The following is a 14,406-nucleotide window of genomic DNA, read 5'->3' on the forward strand; positions in this document are numbered from 1 at the left end:
ATACTATAGTATATACACGCATTACGTATGTTTAAAGAAAACCATAACTTTTTTGGTGTACACCAAAAAAGCCTTGTTTCTTCAAAATTATGGACTTTCAAAAGTCCACTTCGAAAAAATTTGTTGTTCGTCGTGATTGGCCACAATATTCATTGCTAACGGGCCAACCATACGCATGGTACACAGCCAGTCGGCATACGTCATCGGGAAATTCCCCTGTCTTGCCTCTCACTGTGGCAGGCGATATGGCGTCTTCGACCGTATTTTTAACTCATCAAAAGATCACCATTATTAATTACCAGTCATATTTAAGACCTGTAACCTCGTTATTTCAAAGGAAAAACATCTTGAAAAAAATGACAAGGCAGTGAAACCCATAAGAAATGGCTAAAACTTGACTTTCAAACAGATGAACATCAACGGTGTTTTGGTGAGTCGATATTACTAATTCAAACCAATGGTGATTCTCTGATCGAGTTAGCCCTAGAACTCTGGCCATAGTATCCGTTTTTACTTCCACTAGGGCCAGATACAGACTTTAAGGTACATATTTCGAGGTGCATAACAGACACCAAATTTGTGTCATAACAAACACCAAATTGGTGTCGATGACCTGACATGCATGCATTCTTTTGTGATGGTCTTTCAATTTGTACCGAGTGTCCTTGGCAGACTTGACTATGCTTCAGTGGTCATGAAAGGATTCAATAGATAACCTCTGCCCCACTAATCCCCAGCTATTGTCTGAAATTGCACCTCGGAAGATATATTATAACAACTCAGTCCCTCAAATGATAGTCATACAACGACCAAAAGATAAATGACTGACTATCATTGAGGACTGAGTTCCGCAGTCTAGGCCAGAGGCACTTACATTGAAACATTTGTTGGAGATGCTTGAACGATCTAGTACAAAACATCAATGCTTGATCGAACCAATACAAATGTGTGTCAGGTCACTAATTAACATGATAAAACCCACTTGAGAACACACAATCGTCAGTCATTTCTAAAGATGCATTTATACTCAATCGCTTTTGCAGAAATCTGAATCGCACGCATGATCAGTGTACTAAATCGCCGTCGTATTTGCCTGCTGAGCATGCGCATGAATCGCTGTTTTTTATGGATGGCGGATACCTTCAAAATACGCCTAAGAATACGCCTAAGAATACGCCTAACCTTAGACGTCTAAGATGCAATCTTAGACGTCTTTAAATATTTGTATATTAATTTTCTTTGAACTTGCAGCAAAATTGATTAATTGTTTTGATTTTATTTTCGGTGTGCTGTTTTGGTGTGGCTAGTAGTAGTCAGGTATTAATGTTGATGATGATGATGACGACGACAACGACGGCGACGACGACGACAACGATGATGATGATGATGATGATGATGATGATGATGATGATGATGATGATGATTATGATGATGATGATGATGATGAAAATTAATACACAAACAACAAAGTGGAACAAACATGCCAAGCATATATTTATATACCTCCATGATTCTATTTTTAACATAGACAAATTTGACCTCTTGTCTTCTTGCAGACTGAAATTATGCATATCTGATCTCTTCAATTATAAAAGACGATTTGGCCTTGGCGAAAATATGTCACACGCTGTTCGAATTATAAAGACATAGTTGGTTGACCATATAATGTGGGTGCACTCATAACTTGACCTCTGAACGTATTGGATGTAAACTCATCATACCCTACACCGTCAGGTTAACTTTCTTGTTGAATGGAGGCATCGAGGTCTCTTAACTGTGTATTTGGAGATGATGTCCTTTTGGCTCAGTCATAGCACACGAGTTAAGAAAAAACATATACATGAAAAATGAGCAGGGTACATGTATAGTTGACACCATAGACACGTGCTCTTTGTTTAAACATTACAAGTAACATGAGTGGCAAACATTAATGTTTTATATTGCTTGCAACCCCCCTCCTCCCCCCAATAGTCCGTTCCTATCTCAGTATCAAAACAACATTGACTAGGTGGGTGCGGGGGGGGGTGAAGATTTCATACTAAATAAAATTAAATCCCTCATCACTGCCATCATCATCACCACCACGACTCTAATAATCATCTGACATCATTTGTATTATCAATCATCATCATCATCATCATCATCATCATCATCATCATCATCATCATCATCGTCGTCATCATCATCATCAACAACAACAACAACAACAACAACAACAACAACAACAACGACACCATCATCATCATCACCATCATTATCATCGTCATCATCATCATTTACACTATAGCCACACAAATAGAAATCTTACATTAACTGCAAGTCATCAGAAAAACAAAATAATTATTTAAAACAAATTATTGTTTTATCACTGCGCGCTCAGTTTGCAACAACAACATCAACTGCTAGATTATGTTCAAATGAAAAAAGTCTATTATGAAAAAAAATACCCTAAGATTGCATCTTTGACGCCTAAGAATGCATCTTAGACGTCTAAGATTGCATCTTAGACGTCTAAGGTTAGGCGTATTCTTAGGCGTATTCTTAGGCGTATTTTGAAGGTTTCCGCCATCCATAGTTTTTCAAAAGCGACACGTAGGTCTATATTGACACCCTCTGTCGGTCAACGTTCTCTAGAATTGCACACATAACTTGTGCAGTTAACGACAATGATTCAGTCTGATGATGATGATGAGTAACCTATGGGTATAGACACAGCTTTACACAATGACTAATTTACATAGGCACAAAAGACCGTGTTCATGTACCGTTACTCAGCCAAACACGGCAGAGTAGGTCCCGGATGTTCGGTACATGTTCCTATCTCGTCAACGTTATACCTTTCCAACAAGGAAAGAGATACGAAAAGCGAACGTCTAGATCGAGTCATCAAAACCCACGTTTATATATTCTGGTTTACCGTGACTTGGGAAACTGAAGAATGTGCAATCACAGCGTTTACTAGTGTGGGAACATTCTATGGATAACATCACAGTCACCTACCTGGACAACCGATTCTTTAGAAATGCTTAGTCGCGCTAAAAGTCGATCGATACATGTTAAAATCAGCACAATTCAGAGATACACCTTTTTGCTATGAAATTAATTTTCTCGGTCATATTTTAAAGCAATATTTTTTTTTTCTTCAGTAATGTCAGTTAAAAACTTGGTGCTTGGATATACATTTTTTTTAAATCCTGGTGTTAAAATTAAGCATCAAATTGTATCTTTTAGTGTGATATTTTTGATTTTTATAGGCCTTGAGTTCGCCTGCGAGCTTTTTACGGAATTGATTTTTAGCGTCTCAAACTAATAGTTTGCTAAAGAAAGATATTTCCCACCTCTGTAAAGCACATCGTGTGGGTCTATATATTATAGTTTTGTCAGAATTTCCGTTTTTATTTTACCCTTTTTCCCTTCATGCTCTGAAAATGTCAAACTCGGTGCTTTCATCTCGTGCGCAACCAGCAGAAATAGTCGATATTTTCATTGTTGTCATCCAGGGCAATTTTCCATTGAAAAGCAAAGATCATGAAGATTGCCCGACTAGCCCAAATCCCCAATTGGTAAATGAGGTGAATTTTAAAATTTGCTCCCGTGATAGCCTGCAATTTCAATTTATATGCATTCCATGATTATGAAAACCATTTTGTCTGTCTGTGTGTTTGTTTACCTAGGTTAGTCCGTATTAAGAGACGCACGCTTGAGGTTCATGAAAATCCAGGGTCCAAACCTAGAAAAATTAGCGTGTTATTATAGGGGATTTTAATCTTCTGTCCCTCCTATCTCCATGTGAATTTTGTATGACCTACCCCCCATCGCGGGTTGCCATTTTCATTACACCCTTCAGACTTGTGTTCGGGTTTCTGTAGAGATTCATCAGTGTTCGGGTTTGTTTTTAATTTGACATGTAGGCCTACCATATTTGTCATAATTAAGCGCTATACCTAAATGTATAGCTATGCTATATACGGGGCTATATATTATTATGTAATATCATGTACATGTATGTAGGCCTATAGGGTGGGGTGGGTAAAGAGGTGTGTAAGGTGGGTAGTGGGGGTGTATGTAGAGAAACTTTGGTGTGGTAATCAACACACTTTAACCACGACTTTCAATGCAAGGCTTATTGTTGCCACAAATGTGTTTTTATAAACTTCCATGTTTAACCTGGTATTGTTTTGGCTGCTTCATCAGGGCCTATGACTTTCGGTGGGTTTCCAAAAGCAGTTTCAAACAAACACAAACAAAAGGCACCATACCCAGTCACCTTCATGACAATTGAAACACTACGTCAAGTATTAACATCCAAGTTATAGGCAAGCAATTTTAAATAATTAGCTTGAACAGGTTTTTGTTTAAAAACAAAACCTGTTTAAGTTAACAATGAAAATGAATGGTTCTTATAAGGCACAATCTCTGATGAGGAACTCAAAGCGCGTAAAGCACGAAATTTACAAACAAACATAAAAACAATCAATTTATAAAGATGTTTAAAAACAAAAACCTGTTTAAGTTAACAATGATAATGAACGGTTCTTATAAGCCACAATCTCTGATGCTTCTTATAAGGACAATCTATTTCTGGCGTTTAAATAACGGAAGTCTGGGGCGTTACGCCGGGGCGTTACGAAGGTTATTTCTTTGGAAGTGTGTTCCAAACAGTTTGCTTGATCATAAAACATACAGCGTAATATAATGTTTTGTAAAAGAAAGTTTTGTTTAAAATATTGCCCAATTGCATGTAAGCCTTCGGGCAAAGTTGTTTTGAGGAGAAGCAAATTTCAACACATATTTCCGAATCACTCACGTGATGATGAAATATCCTCATCGTGCTATAAACATGATCAGTATAGGAGCGCTATTAGGCCTGGGAATTTCGTTGCTATATTGAAGTTCTGGCAACACTGTATCATGCCGGTATTCCTATTAAACCCAGGGATATCGATCCACAATGCTAGTATTATTAGCCTTATATTTCACGCGTTGATTTTGAAAAAATTCAGCCGGTGAAAAATGGTGAAATCAAAACGTAAATTCTGACAAAACTATGATATATCGCTCACGGTGATGTGCGTTAGAAAGTTGGGAAAAATCCTTCATTAGCGAACTATCTTACTTTGAAAAGCTAAAAGGTTGATCCAAAAAAAGGCTCGCGGGCAGAGTTTAAGCCTATCAAAATCGAAAATCTTACACTAAATGACTAAATTTCACGCCTAAGTTTAACACTAGGATTAGAAAAAAAAATAAGTATCAAGCACTACAATTTGACCTGACATTTACTGAAAGAATGAAAATGATTGCATTTCATTTGGCCGAGAAAATTAATTTTACATTGAAAAGGTGTAACTCAAAATTTAGCTCGTTTCAACACCAAATTCGATCGTTTGTATTGCCACATTAAATGACTGAGTGAGCCTTGCTAAACAAAAGAATCGGTTGTCCAGGCTGCTAACTGATCAGCCCATGTTCAGATGTTGGGCTTTCAATCGGGATTCTAAAATGTTGAATTCATGGGTGATTTATTGACCGTCTCGTTTCCCATAGTAACGTATCCAGGCAGTGGTACACCCCTGGCTCGACATATTAATGTGAATCAATTTAACAACATCAAAGACGAGAGGGCGATTGACCATTAAAAACACCAGTGTTCCATAATATTGACTCTCCAGCCTTAATTGACACAGGCATCTACCTCTATTGAAATAATCTGATTGATACTTCAAAGTTCATCATGCAGTTATTGTTAACTACATGTATGCACACATCACAGGGGCACTCATGATTTTAGTACTTTCTCTATGTTTCAATTACTTATTCTTTTCCAAATATCTGAATCTTCAACCCGGTACAAGCTTTAATAACGGGGGAACATACATTTTTATTAAAAAGAAATCCTACCATCTATCCAAACTCGTCGTGTTATTCCAATGCACAATAGCTCATTGGATCAATATCATAATATTATCAGGTGGTAATAAATTAGCATTGGACAATAGATTACTATATAATGGTTTAGTACTGCATATATCGGTTTAATCTTAAATAAGCGGGTTTATGGCTGGAAAGGTCACGGTGAATTCGCCGTGGACGTAAGTGCACTATGTAATAATGAATTCAAGTTACAGATCAACTCACTTAATCCCTTGCGTTTTCGTTTCTGAACAATAGACTTACGAAAACTAAATATTAAAAGACCCTTATTACACATTTTGCAATTCCGAATTTGATTATCGATTATTGATTGACGGGACAACCCCCATCATTTTAATGTTTTTTGAAAAGTAGGCCTAATCTTGATTGACTATATTGACTGAATAATGATTGATTATCGATAATCCATTAATAAGCCCTCGACTAACTTTACGTGATTTTGAGGAACTTAAAAGCAAGTTTGTGAAACTTACCGCGATTTCGAGGAAGTTTTAAGCAAGTTTGTGAAACTTTGAATAACTTTGTACTATTTTGACAGTTTTTGACCACTTTGGGCAACTTCCTCTGTGACATAGGGCCTCATAATATATCCATATACAATATTTTTTAATGTTATTGGCAGGTGGAATGTTACCTATCGGTTAGGAAATCATTATAGTGGTTGCTACTTGCGCGGTGACGAACTAACGGCTCGTGAATACTAAAAAATACTCCTTGTTCTCAGTATTGTTTAAACAGCTGTACCATTTTTGTTAAATTTAGGAAGACACTAAAAAGATCTGGACTGATGGTTATCATTGCCTTTGCAATATCTAATACAACAAATTAGTCAACAATTATGATTATGCTGAAATAAATGCTGAATAAAATAAAGCTTTATATTTTAAATCATATTAAACTGGTAAGAAGTCGGTATACAGAACATGAGAAAATGAAGTTTTAAATTATTTATTCTATGGTTTCCTAGCCACTTATTATAAATCTGGCATATTTATGTGATGAGTTTTGTTTGTTTGTTTTTAATTTTTTTATCATGCTATACATCAATAAAAATTCCTTTAAAAAGGAACAGGGCGAGCAAATGAGGAAGTGTCAAGATAAAGGTGTAGTTATTTTATTGTTTGAACTGTTTCTATAATTCGCATCGATCATAATGAGTATGTTTTACGTACCTCAAATGACAAGGACTACGGTATTTAGCCCATGATCTTGCAATGAGACTGTACTCAGTGTACGGACAGTGTAGCCTATTTGTCTAATCATTTTGACTATTTAATTCTGACCATTGTGATTAAAACAGGCTTTCAGATTGGTGAGCTATTGTGTACCAAGTTTTAAGACCGGGCACGTATAATAAAAAATACACTGGATAATTCATGACAGCCTATTTACTGGCAAAAGGTGGGGCCAAATAAATCTTAGTTGATTCGTGAACACAATTTAAGCAGGAACCTTGAGGCAGAATTTGAATACATATTATCCTGTAACGTTTACTTAGCCTAACAGTCAATGAACGTTCATTGTTAGCATAATAAGTAGCTTTGGGTATCCTATGTTTATGAAAAAAGTGTTTACAAACGAATAACATCTGTTATACATATATACATCTACTTGCTAATACACTGAAAGTCTAATAGAAATGAAGGATAATGAACAATTACAGAACATTTTATTGTTGATTAAAGTAGCTATGTGTATACAATGTTTACAAAATAAGAGCGTTAATGTTGTGCACATGAAGTTAACGTCTTTGCTACATAGCTAGTTGTTAATACATCGAAAATGTGACTAGATATGTACAATTTGATGACATTCAAAATAATTTAGTATTGAAGAATTTCAACAAATTACAGAACTTTCATTTGTTGACATACTAGCAATATTGTTAACAATGTTGAAAATCATGTTCATAAGCGTAACATCCTCTATACATCTATTTATTAATGTTCATAAACGTATAACAATTTGATACATCTATGTCTTAATGCTCATAAACGTAACATCCTCGATACATCTATTTATTAATGTTCATAAACGTCCTTGATACATCTATTTCTATTTCAATGCTATTTTATCTCCGTGTTCTGACAATAAATTTGACCCGAATAACATTTGTAAGAGGTAGAAACCTATCAGGCGGCGAGTGGCATGATAGAGCCGGCAACTTGTGACACCGCCCGACCGTATGGCATTTTCCAATATACTCGGTTAATTGTGTGGGGTTCATTATCGAACCCCAACGGTTTTAGCTTGTATTTATATTATTTATTAACATAGGCCTATTTGTTTGTGATATTTCAAGCGTTTTAAAATTTCAAAATAATCCCATTCAATTACACGGTTGACGATGGAAATTTACTGAATTTAGAGACTGCACTGCGACCACCACCTGAAACATATCAAAATAGTATTATTAGCTAATCCCATAACGAGTTACTGTTCAAATATTTATAATATGTTAACATGTTTTAATGTCAACAACACCCCTCACTTAACAGACTCAATCGGCAGGATCCATAAGTGCTAAAGTAAATATATTTTCTCTTATCGCCTCAGTGCCGAAGTTTCTCCTTTTAAGGGGTGGGGTATGAACGTTTGGACAGTATTTATTGTGGGACATTAGAGCACATCAGACATGTTGAATTGCATTTTGAATACGAAGAATGTCCTTTTGATATAAAATAATTTTGATTTTTTGAAATTCGCAAATGATGATTTTTACTTAAAGTGTACGTAGGTGGGATTAAAAAGCCGACGATCAATTTTGACCTTTCGTATTGAAGATATTGATCTTTTTCCCAAAACACAAAAAAATTAGGTCATTTTGGGGAAAAAATCCATATCTTCAATATGAAAGGTCAAAAAGGTCGGCTTTTCCTCCCAGCTACATACACTTTAAGAATATGTCATTAGATTTATAAAATTTACTTCGAGGACTGTTATATATCAAAAATATGAAAAATATCCAATTTTAATAATTTGTCATAAACTTTGTATTACATCGTGATTTTCAAAAAATGAAATTATTTGATATCAGAAAGACATTCTTCGTTTTTAGAATGCAATTCGATATATCTGATGTGCTCTCATGTCCCACCAAAAATACTATCGAAACGCTTATTCCAGATCCCTTAAGTACTCTCTTTAATTTACTCAAGGTTGTGTTTGTATAAATGAATTCAGTTATATAAACACAGCCTCGTGAAAAGGACATGTTGACATAAATCAATTGACTGTGTGGTTATAGTATCATTAACAGATTCTATACGCTATAGCAGAACAACAAGCACATACAGGCAAGTATTTTGCCAGTATCAATAAAACTATAATGAGGCTATTAATGTAGCCCAACTGTACGTACAATCTGGCAATACCGCTAAATCTTAAAGAAATGAAAAATATCTGTTGCATTTTTCGGATTTGCATAAAAGTAATTCTAGTTCATCCAAGTTGTAAAACAATTATTTCTTTTAATACAAACACATTCCTTGGTAAGACAACTTTATAGCACTGTTTGAATATCAACATGAAGTAGTAATGACAAATTTAAATGTACACTATCGCCTCTGTAGTTTCCTGATTACATAGACAGCACGATTATTTTATTTTTATTCTGCAACGCTGTGAGGAAATAAGTAGGCCAAAACCCATCACAATAAGGTCGAGAAACGCTTCGCGTTTCTCGCCCAAAAATACTGCAATAATGTGATAAACAGATTAAAAAAGATATAATATCATTTATATCTACATACATGCTATTTGACAACAACATGCAACAGGTGTTTGTTTGTAATGATGCTGTAGCCATCAAACAATATTAAAAAATGATAATATTTAATTTAATATAACAATTATTGTTACGTGTAGAAATAAAAAATAAAATGTGATATTGATCAATTAAATAGTTCGATAATGTATATGGATAACTAGATTAAGATCCGTGTTGTTGAGTTTGTATTGATTATAGACTAAGCTTACAAAATACCGTGTAGAGAACGTCTGACCAGCTGTGTATAACGGGCTTTGCAATGGTGTGAATGTATAGATCTGAATCGTGGCAATATGAACGTGTTTATTTTAAATTTGCTGAATTTTGAGCACATCGTTGACGATCATCTTAATTTATCGCTACGGCTGCTGTTTATAGTGAATCAAATTTACTAAATTTAAAATAAATAACCTTCCCTCAAATGTCGAATGACCTTGGCATTATACTGAGATCATAAATGTAATCATGGGCATCAATCCCGGGGACGGGGGCACCAATCCCGGGGGGATAGGGGGACATCCCTCATGTGTTTAGATGGGGACACAATATCAAATCACCCCATGTTTTGCCACATTGCATAGACAAAGTGATAAGAAGTTTTATCGGCGAACTTCGTCTCCGTGAAGAAATGCACCGCGAACAGCTTCAAAAATGTATTGTGTTGTCATAGCAAATTATCAAAAGAATAGTTTGCAGTGTACAGGATCAGGATAAAGATCAAGGCACTGTTCATATTGTGGGTGAAATAAACGTTTGTTTATTCCATTAATTGACTTGTTTGAACTGACGTAGGCCCTACCTGGTTAAATATATGTAAAAAGATATGGGCAGATGGTTATCATTGCCGTTAGTTAATAATTAAGATTATGCTACCATTGATTTTACTAAATATACTACAAGATCAAAATGATACGATCGATTGTATGTAAGCTTAAGATATCGTAACTGCAATCAGCTATTTCAAAGTTTATCGACCCAATTAGAATGGTAGGCCTACGTCGTGGTGGCCAACAGTCTTCGCGGTGACGATTACTTTTAGTATTGAGTCATGCATTGTTGGTCGCCGATACATTGTCAGTCAGTCGAAGCTTCGTGGTCACCGCAAAAGTGGGCGGCGATAATGTGCAGACGTGCCTTAGTTACTGAGAAACGACCGGCCCTTTGTTTTGACACTCTGGCCTCTGGGAGCCCTCGACCTTGGATATCTTGGCCAAAAGTCACTTATGATTCACTGTGCTTATGATTTAAAACTTAATAAGATAAGAAGTAATTCTTTTAAAAAGAAGCTTGTAGGTGAAAAGCCCCCCAAAAAAAAAAAAAAAAAAAAAAAAAAACACACACACACACACCCCACACACGAAGCAACAAAAAAAACGACAGCGGGCCCCGTAGTCCAAAATAGCAAGGGGCCTTGTTAACAGCTTAAATCCGCCACTGGCAAAACGTCGAGTGTGCCCCCCCCCTTCCCAAATTCCTGGATCCGCCACTGAATTACTGTGCGTGCCAATATACATGTACGTATATTTAACAAACTGCAGTGTATCAGCAAGACATAGCCTACCAGCATTTTGAACTCAATTTACATGTTAACAATCACTGGAAATATACAAATACTTTTGAACAGATGAAGTCGTACAATAATTTTGATATCTACAATATTATACATCAGCTTAAGTCTGATGTCAACGTTTTCTCTATTCGTATTTCGATCAGAGTTATATAATCAAAATTAATTAATTAATTAATTAATTAATTAATTAATACAAAAATAGAAAAATAAATAAATAAATAAATAAATAAATAAATAAATAAATAAATAAATAAATAAATAAATAAATAAATAAATAAATAAATAAATAGGTCTTGGATAGCGACGTTTTTACATATTTTTGTGGGACCTAAGAACACATCAGACTTATCGAATTGCATTATGAATACGAGGAATTCATGTCCTTTCGATAAAATAATTTTGATTTTGATGGCAAATGATTAAAAATTAATATTTTTGAAATTTAACTGTTCTCGAAGTAAATTGTAATGTAATTTTATCTAGTGATATGTACTTAAAGTGTATGTAGCTGGGATGAAAAGCCGTCCATCATATGAATATTTTGCCCTTACGTATTGAAGATATGGATTTTTCACCCAAATCACCAAAAAATATAGGGGTTTTTTTTTGGGGGGGTAGGAATGTATATCTTCAATATGAAAGGTCAAAATTTTCAATTGAGGGTCGACTTTTCATCCCAGCTACATACACTTTAAGTACATATCATTAGATTTACAAAGTTCCCTCGGGGACTGTTAAATATCAAAAATATAAAATATATCAAATTTTAATCATTTGCCATAAAATTTGTATCGCGAATTATATTATAAAAAAATTTGATATCAGATATGTCTGATATGCTCTCAGGTCCTACAAAAATACTGTGCAAACGTTGCTATCCGATTCCTTAAGCATTATAAATCTCACCTGATTCTCTTTCGAACTCTGTGTGAAAACGCACTAATTGTATATTCGCTTATATGGACCTGAATAAGGCATAAGCTTAAAACAGTCATTCCAAGGAGAACTATGTATTGCTTCTTCCTCTTCATCATCCGGCAGAAACATGAAATTATTGTCATAATTGAATAACACGTGTTGAACAAAAACAATCAGAGGTATTGCCTGCAATCGTTTGTAATTACTGCTCGTTCTATAAACATACATTAAACACTGAGCCGTATTTAGTAACGCGGACTACGAAGAGGAGAGGGGTTGTTGCAACGCCCCTCCCCAATTATAAACGTCATTATACCGTTATTTGGAAAGGAAAATCATAATCACAAAATAATTTACATCAAAATAAAACAAATTCAGTGTAAAAATTGAATAGGCTTCAAAATACTTCACATAAGTATATTATCATCAAGCATAATATATAATTTAAAAACCAGACCAGCTGTGAAATGCAATATTAATTTAAAGAGCAACGAATTGAACCGTATCCATGGTAACAATACGCAGTAAAAAGATATGGATGCGGAGCCGGCCAACCAAAATAATTACGAACAAAATAAGTACAAACACTCCCCACATAACATCGCTATGACGTCATAATATGAGCGCGCCCATGCCAATTTGGGACTTTCTGGCTATGTACAGAAGTATTATAGGCCAAATTAATTTTCGGCTAAAATCCTATGAACGTGCGATTTTCACCTAATTTTCTCCTAAATATAAAAGGAAATGACTATTTCAACTTAACTAACAAATAAAAAGTCAATGGCTCTTGGAATGATTTTACAAGAGCGAAATGAAAATCATGGATTTTACTGTAGAAACCAATGGCGAGCCTCACCAACTCCCTTTCTCAGATCATGTTTGATGGCCGGTCCTATTCCCGGGTAAGGTAATTTTTTTTCGCTAAAACGAGCACAATTAAAAGATAGATCTACGATTAGCTTAGGTCGTTTGGGTGTAAACACACACGGTTTTTTTTATGACGGATGAAAAACTTTAGTGGGTGATAGAGCCCTCCCCCTGGTAGTTCTAGGGTTAACACGGCCTCTGGATGGTTCTGTTTCACATGCCATTAAGGCCTGGGTGCTTAATATCGCCGATTAACTCTGCGGCGTGCCCGGAACCCAAGCCGCAGACCCACGCCGATGCGCCTATGCTGAGAAACAAAATACTGTTGCGATATGCACTAACAAAATATGTGTCTGCCCGATGAAAAGCCATGTTCAGTCACCCGTTCATCGGCTTGATCGGCCCAACTCCTACATTTCTCGCAACCGGCTTATAACACTTGACAACAATACCCTTACAAATTAGTGTCCTTGAGTGCGTTGATTCTTTGCCGGATTATATCGATTGATCCGCAAATTGCTCACGGTGAGTAAACTCAAGTAAGTACAACAATAAACATTAATATAAAGGTTTTGAGTAGTGAATGGCAAACCGCAGAGCAAGAAGATGGCAAGATGTTGCGAACTCGATGCCCATAACTGCTCGCGAATTCGCAACCAGGGATATGGCCACACTATATTAATTCATCGGCGTGCTGCGGCTTGAAACTGCAAGCCGCAGGAGAGCCATCGAAATGCTCCGAGACGACGCTGAGGTAATCGGCGAGATTAAACACCGGGGCCTAAGCTTAAAAAATTGTTTGATTGCCGTAAGCCGACCTTCCCTATTTTTTTTGCAAACAAAAGTTTTTAAAAAAAATTTAAAATAGAAGAAAAAAAGTTCTAAGGCCTTTATCAAACGCACTTTCAGCTTTAAATGTAAAACAAATCCCTACCTACATAGTTTTTTATGTTACGCCAATCAAACAATATTTTAGGCCTTATATACATGTAGTGCAGAAAAAAAATTCATGAAAGACTATAACAATATTGTGATTTAACTTCCTGATACTCCACGTCGTGTGTGGGAAGTGATGCGAATGTCATAATTGTCTTGACTTAAGGTTGATCCGAACCCTGGAATTATGGAAACTGTCGGGCCTCATAACTGCTAAATTGTTGGTCTAAAGTATATAAAAGTATACATACGAGGGGCAGTCAGTATGTTTTAAGAGTTGACTCGTGACGTCATTTGTGGATCGTTTTCATGGCCTTTCTCAATAATTACATAAACACTGTACCTTTGTCTTTCAAACAACACATGTAAAAATTCTATCACACACATGATTACGTAACAGCATTAGCATAAA

At 35.6% G+C, this 14,406-nt stretch overlaps 1 protein-coding gene across 1 annotated transcript in view; it reads right to left on the minus strand.

The window, feature by feature from the left end:
• Positions 1-12,411, minus strand: part of LOC140160336 (alpha-N-acetylgalactosaminide alpha-2,6-sialyltransferase 1-like) — a 30,959-nt gene extending 18,548 nt beyond the window's left edge. The window contains exon 1 of the mRNA XM_072183587.1: positions 12,177-12,411. Coding sequence (XP_072039688.1) covers positions 12,177-12,331 — 155 coding nt within the window. The 5' untranslated portion in view covers positions 12,332-12,411. The remainder of the gene's footprint in view (positions 1-12,176) is intronic.
• Between the last annotated feature and the right edge of the window lie 1,995 nt (positions 12,412-14,406).

Source organism: Amphiura filiformis, chromosome 9 (genome assembly GCF_039555335.1).
Source record: "Amphiura filiformis chromosome 9, Afil_fr2py, whole genome shotgun sequence".
In the NCBI taxonomy this organism is placed as follows: Eukaryota; Metazoa; Echinodermata; class Ophiuroidea; order Amphilepidida; family Amphiuridae; genus Amphiura; species Amphiura filiformis.